The sequence below is a fragment of the Halictus rubicundus genome, chromosome 18 (genome assembly GCF_050948215.1).
Source record: "Halictus rubicundus isolate RS-2024b chromosome 18, iyHalRubi1_principal, whole genome shotgun sequence".
Classification (NCBI taxonomy): domain Eukaryota; kingdom Metazoa; phylum Arthropoda; class Insecta; order Hymenoptera; family Halictidae; genus Halictus; species Halictus rubicundus.
Genome location: NC_135166.1, coordinates 6,359,145 through 6,371,217, shown reverse-complemented (window position 1 = coordinate 6,371,217; position 12,073 = coordinate 6,359,145). Strand labels below are relative to the sequence as shown.

The window sequence follows — 12,073 nt, the reverse complement described above, 5'->3', positions numbered from 1 at the left end:
CTATAACGCTGCAAGTTACTTTAACACTAAACCTACCGAGCCTTAAAAGTAACTGATACATGTTGTCTTAATATGCGTATTTAATGATTTCCCACGAAAGCATTTCATTATATTTTTTAATCACCTTTCACAATTTCGCGGAGTGTATGATACAAATCCCACTTTTGGTAAAATTTAACAGTTAAATGTGAAATTGCTTTCGAAAAGCTGAGCATGTGAATAGATCAAAAGTGATTACTTTGACCAAGCGTGTGAGATAATGAAGTGGAAGGTTTAATGCACTTGATGTACGCAGTTAATAAATTGCCAGTATTCTAAAAAAGATATTTACATGTTCTGAATCCGAAGAAGTATCTTTTAACGGAATACATAATTTTTATTTTAATTGTATCAGTTACATGTTTGTGACTACAGTGTTTACTCGATATACGTCCACAACACGGGTCTAGCCAGGGACATATATCGGATGGAAGATACTATTCTTTGAAACACTGCCGAACGTAGAAAAGGTCAACGAAGCTTCTTAACCCCCCATGGGGTATACCCCGCAGAAGTGGGGATAGATCTGGGACTTTTACTGGCTAGATATTTGAGACATATATCGAGTAAAGACTGTACACTGCCAATATTTATGCAAAGTGACGTTATTCGTCATAAATATCTATTTATGCATTTATGACAATGATCGGACACTTAGAATATAGTATACTTTCCTTAGAAATCCGCAGTCCAATAACCTTCGCACTCCTGCGAGTTCCAGGCCTATGCCGGAGTCATTTCTGACCCACGCCGGTATTTCACTATAATTTTCTTTCGATATAAGGCGATGGCTCGGGGCTGTCTTTCGTCGTATTTCGGATGGAGAAGAAGAATAGGGGGTAGCGATTTCCTTATTTCGAAATAAAAATTATCGCCTTATATCGGAATAAAATTGTACGTACGTATTGACTTTCATCAAATCATCAAATCAATTATGAATACGTCAATCACGAATTGACTGCGGATTTTTATATCCAAAATAAAAATACTAGTTATCAATTTCTACGACCGGGAGTCAAATAAAAATTTCATTCTTCCTTTCCCAATGTTGCCAACATAACCTCACTTCTCCGCAAAGCGTTCGAGAAATACTACGAGGAAATAAGAACGTGCGAGCGTTAAGAAAACAGCGTTTCGTCGCCGCAGATCTCGACACAGTCGGTTTCCCATGACTTATAAGCATCGCGAGGCACCGTCTCGCATAATCGACCAGGTATTACGATTCCTCGGGTAACAACCCAACATCCATCGGATCGGTTAGATTCGGATAAGCGGGATCCCGGGTGTAACCGGGGCGCAGAACACGGCGCCAAACAAATAAGAAGAAGATCACGCACTATAATCTGTTAACGCCGGCGACTAACCCGCCGTTACACATCCATTCCATCAGTTTGCATTATAGGATTTCACGAAACGACCGAATCTCACGCTTTATCCGTGATGGATGTGGCTACGTGTATCAGGCTTTCGAGAGCGCGCATTAAATACGAAATCGCGCGGCTCGCTCTTTCTGTCGGGGTGTGCGCGTGTCCGTGTATATTGCCTATGTGCTACGATGCAGTATGCTAGCGCAGGAGCATGACAGAGGCCGGGGCACCGATACCGCTGGAAAAAGAGGGCGAAAGGGCGAGGCGCTTGTTAAGTTAGTCCCGGGGATTCCTGAGTGCGCGCGTACACGCCGCTGCAACGTACGAATTACATGATCCCAGAGAGGAGAGAGAGAGAGAGAGAGAGAGAGAGAGAGAGAGAGAGAGAGAGAGAGAGAGAGAGAGAGAGAGAGAGAGCTTGTGCACCGATGATCACAAGAAGTCGAAGGGGAACGACAGAGAATGAAGGTGATGAGGACGACTAGGAGAGATGACGACGAAAGATGACGGTCGGCCACGAGAGCCTGCCTGGTAACGCTCTGCAACGCTCTGCAACGCTCTGCAACGCTCTGCAACGCTCTGCAACGCTCTCCAACGCTCTGCAAGGCTCTGCAGAGGCTCTGCTAGCCCCTGTTAGGCTCTGGTTCGACTGCCATCGGTCTGCCATGCTCTCTGCGTTTCTCTCTCTCTCGGTGAAAGTAATAACAGTGAAACGTGCGCATACACGCGGCGAAATCACGCACGCAGACCAGCTCACCGGACCAGCTTACCGGACCAGCTTTTACGTGACCGGTGCTTAAGCTATTTTTCGATACGACCGGTACTTAGGTGCACGCCGGACTACAACCGCCCGCTGGGCTCTCCCATAGAAACCACCACCGAAGATCTCCCGCGTCCTTGGGAAACTCGAGGAGGCCGAGGACGACGAAGTGGCCACCGTCGTATCTCCGCCAAACGGACAGGGAGGAGAACGAGGTATGGATAATTGTAGAACGGACCGACCAGAGAGACCCGCGGCATCACACGCAGCGCCGCCATGGTGGTTGATTTTTCGAGAAACTGGGACGAAAATCAGCATGATTTGAAAATTTAACTCATTCCCGTAGTCGAGCTTCATAGATCGATGCATCGGTCTTGTTGAGTAATGAGATTTCAGATCACTAAGAATTCTAGGTCTACGAATTTCAATACAAAATATTAAAAAAAATGTTTAATCCACGAAAAATCAAGGTCACCTTGAGTTTCTAAATGTCAATATGACTGACATTTGTTGATCTTATAATATTGTGGCCGATGTCGAAACGAATCCAACGACCTAAACTACTATACTAATATATTGTTTAATCCACAAGAAATCAAGGTCACCTTGAGTTTCTAAATGTCAATATGACTGACATTTGTTGACTGACATTTGTTGACTTTATGATATTGTACCCGATATCGAAACGAATCTAACGACCTAAATTACTGTACTAATATATTGTTTAATCCACAATAAATCAAGGTCACCTTGAGTTTCTAAATATCAATATGACTGATATTTGTTGACTTGATAATATTGTAGGTGATGTCGAAACGAATCCAACGGCCTAAATCACTGTACTAGTATACTGTTTAATCCACAAAAAACCAAGGTCACCTTGAGTCTTTAAATGTCAATATGTTTTGTTGGCTATATAATATTGTACCCGATCTCAAAACGAATCCAACGGCCTCAATTACTATACTAATAGACTGTTTAATCCACAGAAAACCAAGGTCACCTCGAGTCTTTAAACGTCAATATGTTTTAATGACTTTATAATATTATAGCCAATCTCAAAACGAATCCAACGGCCTAAATTACTATACCCTTAAACTTTCAACTAGTGCTGAAATCTTAATGGACAGCTGGATCCGACACGGGGACCACTGTGCGCCGTCAGGATCCCAGTGGAAACGATCAACGCTTGCCCACGTCGGACACTAGATCGCTTTTCAGGGCTCTCTGTGTTCCTCTTCCTGTGCGTCGGTGTTTTAGAATTTTTTCCTTTTTTAGGTGGGAGATTAGGGAAGGGAAGAGGGTTCGGGATGATCGAAATTGTAATTTCGTTGGACGATCTGCTGTGAGTTTGGTAATTCTCTTTGTGGCCGATGCAAGCGACGAGTTATCTACATATTGGGTTAGACATTTCGTTTGCATGAGAATATAGAATTGATAAAGAATAGAAAGAGAATCATGTATGGACGAATTTGTCGTACAGCGTTCGATGGACTCAGATATTTAGAGATTTTAATATAATTCAGCCAATTGCAATTTTTGAAGTTTGGAACCATTCTATTTTAATGCGGGAACGGGAAGAAATTATTTTCTTTGTCAGATCCGAGTTTGACTTGATTAATTACCTTTTTAAAAAAAAATGCAATAACTAATTTGAAGACAAGTGGATTTATAGGAATAAAATCTATGCTAGCAACTTGTATTGAATTTTTAAAAAAGAAACTAAAAAACTGTATTCTCCTTCTGAAAAGTAATTAATTTTCCAGAGGGTGGTTGAAAGATTTCACTTCCGAATTGCGATTAATTATCAGAGTCACAAATTAACTTGTAGATCTAGTATAATTTTTAGTTTACTTCACAAGACAGTTCCTGACTTGGAGTATATGAGCAATAGACTGCGGATCTTTATGCAAACCTTTCCAAGTCAATTGTAGGAAGACACTAAACGAAAATGCATTTCTCGTTTTGATAATTTCAAGAAGCCGAAATTAATATAATAAAATTCTCCTTTTTAATGATTTTACAGTTTTCTTTTTTCATTTTGGCCACAAATGCATTAAATCCGCAGCCTGATCTGCGGTTCTGTTCAGAGTAACAAAATTGGTCGAAATCAAAGGGGTTAAAAACACATTTCTCCCATGTCCATCTCAGTTGAAACGGGGCCAGGCAGCAGGAGAAGTCGAACGGGTTGCCGTATAAACTTTCGATATCGCGATGCATCGTATATGCATAATGCGAGTGTATGAAAATATTATGTATACCCGGTTTACGTGGAACGTTCTTGTGTGTCCGTAGATATACGGTTCGCTCGGACGCGGAGAATCGGGTCACGGCGAAATATTTTTCTGGACGTTTCGCGTGTCCTTGCTTTGGCAAAGTGCATGATTGGGGCGCATGCGTCCAGGATTGCGGCGCACCAAAGGACACTTGGCAAAGTGTTTGTGTCAGCGGGGTATGCGAAGCACACTCGAAACTTGTTCCTTTCGGAATTTTTCTCCGGAGAAACCATTAAACTTTTCTTTAAAGCGATCGCCTCGTTTAAAGGGACTAAACAGAAAATTCCGGTGTCCTTGCTTTTGGCAAAGCACGGCGATCGGGGCGCATGCGTCCATGACGAGGTGCGGAGGGCCAAACGATTCGAGGGACACTTGGGTAAAGTCTTCATATCGGCACACGGTATGCAAAGCACTCGAAGGTGCCTGCCGGAATTGCGAGCGCTTTGGCGGTTACGCGAACGAGATTAGCGATCATCCAACTCGAGTGGATTGGTCTTTATCGCGGGCAATGATTAGGGAGAAAATTAAGGGCGGCTGACAGGATGCCGGCGTGGTTTAATAACACGCGATAGAGTGATCCCCGCCGGAATGACTTTTAATTTCATGTTAACGCGGTTTTAATACCCACTTATTTAGTTGCGAACGCGGCCCGGCGAACGCGAGGAGTCGCGCCGCCGCACATTGTAAAAATTTCTATAATTTAAAGACTCGTCCGGTGAGCTCTCGGTCGCCGGCAATTTTGTAGTAAATTGCGTAACGGAATTTATTACCGATAACAATCTATTCGGATGCTCGTGAAATAGACGCGCGATTCTTTATAATACCTTTAAATAATGTACCGTCTGCGCTCACGCGTACGTTCTCGCTCTCGATCTCGAGAGGCGGTCCGCCGCACAATTATTTTCCGCGAGGGAATCGGAAAAATCGACTTGATTAGGACAGCATGCAGCTGTTTAATTTCATAGCGAGGTTTAATGGGATCCCCGCGTAACAGGCCCTATTAATCGGAACCAATATCAAACTTGCCGTTTACAAAGTAGTACACTGCGTGCTCAACATTGGTACTACGGGTTAATTTACATGGAATTGTTTTGTTTACAGAGGAAATTATCTTCGGCAAATAGGATTTATTTGTTCAATCGCCGCTATTAATCAAAATTGAACTATCAGTTCAAACGGATTGCGCGAATGCTTATTCCACTATTATTTTAACTAAAACTACATGGCCGGTAGCTGGATCTGCTCACGTTATTATACTATTACTAATGACGATTTGAAAGGGAGTTGCTTAACTATAATTGCGTGAAATAATATTTGAAGTCGGACGAGTTTCAGATAAATACATCTTAATCGTTTTCGAATAGAAAATGCTTCGGTCCAGTATGTAAACTGTTCAGAAAAATGTTTGACGTATAAGATAGTGGCGAGGCCTCGAGTAGTTGCATATGGACGTTAACAATTTGTTCAGCGATTCCCGAAGGCGTTTCAGACATTTTTACCGCGTCTCTATTTCGGCAGCATGGAAGATTTCATGCAAAGATGGCCGTCTCGAGACCAGGACCGAAATTTCACATTTTAATAAGTTTCATCGTTACTGGCAACGCAACCCATAAAATGTCAAATAAACTTTAACAGGTTCTCTGGCATGCATGGATTTTATAACGGCTAAGGGTTTAATATCGTTACTGCACATTCCAATCGATATCTATTTGATATCAAAACAAAGATTACGATTTTCGTTGCCCGCGGCGTAAAAAGTGATATTTGGCCCCGAAAATACACAGTGTTAAATTTTTACGGCGCAGCCCTACGCGTTGTATGAATAAAAAGTTTTTGGGGCATTTGCGATGTTGAATATTGATAAAAATATTACCCGACGCTAATACCGTGAAACGTAGAAGCGAACAAATATATTTTTATTTTATAGAAAACATACAGTATCGTATGAAATAGTTTCATTTCAATTCATTCTGATGGTAACAAAACGGGATTAAAATATTCCAAGTTGATGATAATAATTGTTGGTATTCTTGGGGCAGTTTGATCTCGCGATAAGTGTCGTTTAATGATTATTTATGGCTACGTGAAGAATGCTTTCTATAAGGTCTGTGGTGTTTTGTTATTGCATGATATACAATACTACTGTGAGATAACTATAAAGGAAATCATTGCCATAATTATGATGAAAAATGTGTAGGACAGAATTTATTGTGACAAATATATCCTTGGTCTAGCTACCATGCAAGACACAATCCCTTTCATAACGTGTTCGAATAAATATCATGCACTAGTTAAACCGTTGATCGATGATGCAGAAAAGTTACTTACGAATGATTTTTCAGCACGGTTTCGATCATATTTGTGAGGACAGACCAAATGAAAACGGATCCGTCCGAAGAACCAACAGAAATGTATTGACCATCAGGACTAAAAGTGGCTCGTGTCCAATCGAACCCGACTTTGAAACCGTCAGCACTGAAAATCAAAGAAAAACGTGTTAAAATCATTTTCCTAAATTTGTATCATTCTTCTAAATTTTTATCAAAATTGCACACGCGTACAAAAGGAATTTTTTCACGAAAGCTTTTGTTAAAGATTTCTCACAGTTTTTTCTAGTAAAAGATCGGAGATTTTCTAGTTCCCGAAACTGCGAATTAGGATAAAATTAGATTTATAAAAGGCTTGAGAAATGGTAGAGAATTATGCTAGTGCTTGGAACTGGGGAATGAAAATTGTCGAGAATCAGCGCAGGTAATCTAGGGTTGCCACGACCATCGCACCTCCGGTACGCTAATACAACCACGAGACATCATAAACTCGGGTTCTCAGACAGCTGCGCATCATGTGTGATCGAATCTTGTCTTCGAGACCTTATTTATGACTACCCTGCGGAAGTTTATGCAAACTTGCACTTTTATAGGCAAATTTCAACGAAATGAAATCTCCTCCATTGATAGCCTCCACGAATTAACTATAAAAATACTGTCGCCGAGCATTTTTCGGTCCTTCCAATTAAAAATTTTTAGATGCTATAAGTGAGTAATGCTTTAGTAAATTAATCTTAAAAATATTAACAGCGAACATTTTTCAGTCTACCCACTCAAAAAGATCCAAAGATACATTTACAAAATAATTTACTGAAGATATTTAGCTTCAAAGTATTTTCTGAAAATGCTTAGATGCTGTAAGTGAGTAATGCTGCAGTGAATCAATCTTAAAAATATTAACAGTGCATATTTTTCAGTCTACCCACTCAAAAAGATCCAAAAATACATTTACAAAATAATTTATTGAAGATATTTAGCTTCAAAGTATTTTCTGAAAATGCTTAGATGCTGTAAGTGAGTAATGCTTCAGTGAATCAATCTTAAAAATATTAACAGCGAATATTTTTCAGTCTATTCAGTCAAAAAGATCCAAAAATACTATATATTATATATATTGCATATAAGTGAGTAATGTTTCAGTGAATTAATCTTAAAAATATTAACAGCGAATATTTGTAAGTGCACTCTGTTAAAAATATATCAAATCATTTCCTGAAAAGTGTTTACTATCGTCTACGTCCACAAAAGATTGTAAAATCAATTGTGAAGTTAAAAATAAAATAAAATTGCACCAAGTTTCATTGAATCTTGTGCTGGAAGATTTTCTGAATTTTTCTGAACGCAAAAGGCACCGTAACCAATTAGGTACTAAACTGTTGACACCGTATAATTTGCGAATTATGTGCACGAAATTTCTGTCCAAGTGTTCCCTGTTCATATACACGACCGCCCCCACGCCACCACCACCACCACTAACCTACAAACATCAACAGAAACACGAACACACACACCGAGCAACACCCAAGCAATTCATACACACAGTCAACAAGAACACACGTAGCCATCAAACAGTCATCATCTAGACACACAGGCGACAGGTAACAATCAATCAGTCAACATCATCCAGACACACAGAACACTGGTAACACGCAGACATCGCATTTGTTGCAACTATTACAGTCACGATGTTACTTATACGCGCGGTTGGGTTAGTCATCGTATCACACCTACACGAATCCGATTAGCTCCGAGCTATGATGCCTTTGCCTTATAATAAGCGCAAATGGTGTTTTCGCTTAGGGTGAAATAAAGCAATGTTTAATATTGTTAATAGCTGCTCGACCAAGTTCAACCTTCTTCCTCTGTACGTACTTATTAAAAGATGCGAATTTATATGAATTATTCATAACCTAGAACATTATCACAACCATCAAATTTTATGAAGAGTTTACCATTTTCTAACAGATTTTTTGAACGAATAATACAAAAAAGGTACACAAAAATATAATCGTCACGAATCGTCGTCTTGTTGATACAATCTCTGGATAGTTAATAATCTTTTCGAAATCAATATTCAAGTCTGAATGATCATCGAAAATATTTTTCTCAAGAAGCAACAACTATGAACATTGAGCTACAACAAAGTAGAGTTCAAGTATTTCTTTTAGGATTATTATTTCAAAGAAAATGATCCAGCTCTTTTCTAATGAAACACAGTATTACAATATTCTGATAGAACACACATTACAATAACTTCCAAAGTTGCACACTCGAACAGACATTATGAAACACTCATGCCAGAGACGAGTTTGCGATTTCGAAGACACTCACCTAAACGATCCAATGATCTTCTTCATCCGCAGGTCAATAAGTTTCAGCGTGTCATCCCTGACGCAGCTCAAAAGGTAATTTGTATCTGAAAACAAGCAGGTGTCGCTACTTGAATTTGCATGTCGCCGATATCGAAGTTAAATTGGTCGCGCTAATACGGTTAGCCATACAACTCGCGTACGTGCCCGCATAAAGATAATAAGCAATCGTTGATTACGTTCCCCGTACCCCCTTATGGTATTCCGATCACGTTGCGAGGAAGTTTCCACGAATTTCCGTTATTTGAACAGACCGCCGGCCGGGAAAAAACCGGAGTCGGTGAACCGCCTTGAAATGCACCGGGACGAATCCCGCTAAGTAAGTAATTCCTTTTCGGCCGGTATAAATCTTACGAGGAGGCGTTCGGCGAAGGTATTCTGGAATCTAGCGGACACGCTTCCCGGGGAATGGAATATTATACTTTAATGGAAGTATACATAATGTATTACTGCCCAATGATAAAGGGAAAGCATTAGAGCGGTCCGCGCGGCGTAATCGCGTTCAACTTTTCAACCGGGTGGATATCGTTTCGCTTGCCATCTATCCCCGCGTTATCTGCATTAACCCTTTCTGGACGAATGTTGACATATGACATTGGCATGTCGCCATATTGCTAGTTATTTGACAGCATAGTGACCAACTTACGTTATAACCTACTCAATTTCAGCATTAATAAATTGATATTTAGTGTTATCAATTTTACAAATATTTTAAGAGATCGATATGTATTTTTAGTTTGTCTTAGAACTGAAGGCTTTCGTACAGGATTTAGAGTACCGAGGGAAATGTTTTTAATATTTTAAAAATTCTCGTCCGCAAAGGGTTAATATTAATCTTTGCTTTACGAATGATTCTTGTGATAACATCTTCACTAAATTCTATTTAAACTTGATATTTTCCACGTCTCTCGAAAATTATTCCATACTACAACTGCATGTATTTATTTGTTGAATTTTTAAGCTTGCTTTTGTCCAATGTGTAGGTTTTGAAAAAATAAATTACAAAGGACTAGAGGTTTTGCTGAATAGCTGGATTTTTATAAATCCTACAGAAAATTTGTTAGAACGCATATTTTGGTAGGATTCCTTGGTCAATAAAATTCAAGTGAAATATGCACACACTTTGATTTAACAACGATTGTTGCAATAACTCTTTTACCTAATTCAAACTGAACTCGCTATTTTCCACTTCTTTTGAAAATTAATTTTGGGCCGCGATTATATATATTTAAACCTCTACTTTTCAACAGAAATGTATGATGGGAATGCCTGTGACGGTTGCGAATGTATAAGCTTTTCAAAAGGATAAATTATAGAGCACATTTGTGCTGAACCATTGAATTGACGGAAATATAGTGACGATTATTATAATTTATGTGGAAAATTCGTAATATATATATAACATTTACCACGCGATAAATCCAGCGACGTGACCTTCCCTTCGAGCAGAATATCGTTTGAACTCGAATCCACTCTGGTGTCCCAGAATCTGATTCTCTGATCAAAGTGGCCGCTAATTATCGTCGAGCCTGCACCGTCGGAAGTCACAAGATCGTTGCAACTGGAGCCCGCAAATTTTGTTTCTATGCCTGCAACAAAATATTTGCACTGCATTATGTTCACAGGAAAAAGAATGAATCAGTAAAATTATATATTAATTGTCAAACATGATCTCAACATACCCGTTTAATAAAATTCGTTCCTAACATTTCATTATTAGAAAAATCATGCCAGTCAACGATCTTGAAAAACGAATTTTATTCAGAAATTTTTCTGATTAAAATAATAAATTCCTTTTTTCGACAAGTACCTTATTTGAAGTGACATATATGAACAAACTTGTAGGAATTTTTTTGTTGCAAAGTGTTAAAAATTGCCTGAGTAACAGCCTCTTTTTGTTTCAGATAATTCAACTAGGCCATTCTTCAAGATTTCATGACAAAAAAATTACTGCAAGTAGTACAATATATGCAATTTTATATACGATACTTGTTTGAAAATAGTCTATTATTTTTCTAAAAAGAAGAAATCCTAGAGATCACGTTTTCCTTAGATTGCTAACTTGAAACTTCTGAGATTATACAATTGTACATTTTATTTTATTTCTTGCCTAACAAGGAGCATTAACCAATTTAATTTGCAAACATATTTTTGTTTTGCTTAACCCTTAAACTGTAAAGGGGGCTCATTCGTGCCATAATACAGAATTTATTTATAATATTTATAATACAAGATATATTAGCAAATTATTTGCCAAAATCAATCTGATAATCTCAATTTAGGACGTCAGGAAGTAATGAATTTATAAAAATATTTTAAAGAACTATTGCTCGTTAAAAACTGCATCAGACATGACGCGCTCATCTTTACAATTTGAGGGTACCGCAGAAATGTTTACAGTCTAAGGAATAGTAATAAATAACAAATGATCAACTCGATCAATTGTCAACCACTTTCACTGGCTATCCTCTGGCGTCTGCATCGGTGGATCCCTGCATGTACAGCGCATTCGCAAAATGGTCGTATCGCAACAATGCAGTTCCCACCGATCAGAAAATTCAATCGGCACGCGGGCCACGGCATTCGCATAAAATCTGCTTACGTCGGTGCACCTAAGTCAACGGGAGTATGATGCATCGCCGCGAAGTAATGGGGGCCGAGTAATTCCATCCTCATAGGTAGCTCGGTGCCTCAAGCGATATCAATAACCTACGACGTATCGTTGCGGTAAATTCGACAAGCTAATTGATTGGCCGGTAAATCACGTTTGATTTCACCGCGACTGCCAGGGCGACAAAGTGAAGCCGCCGCGGCACAAACTGGCAGAAAATTCGCGGACGCACAAAGGGTCGCGCACGACTCCGAACGAATTAGCTAATGTTGTTTATAGTTGGCTTGTCGCAGGGACCAACAATTGTCCGCTCCCATCCCGGAA

General features: G+C 39.4%; 1 protein-coding gene across 1 annotated transcript in view; it reads right to left on the bottom strand.

Moving 5' to 3' along the window:
• LOC143362983 (autophagy-related protein 16-1-like) overlaps positions 1-12,073 on the bottom strand; it is a 54,766-nt gene that overhangs the window by 28,281 nt on the left and 14,412 nt on the right. The window contains exons 2-4 of the mRNA XM_076803552.1: positions 10,548-10,727; positions 9,101-9,185; positions 6,771-6,917 (exon numbers count right to left, since the gene is read on the bottom strand). Of these exons, the coding sequence (XP_076659667.1) occupies positions 6,771-6,917; positions 9,101-9,185; positions 10,548-10,727 (412 nt within the window). The remainder of the gene's footprint in view (positions 1-6,770; positions 6,918-9,100; positions 9,186-10,547; positions 10,728-12,073) is intronic.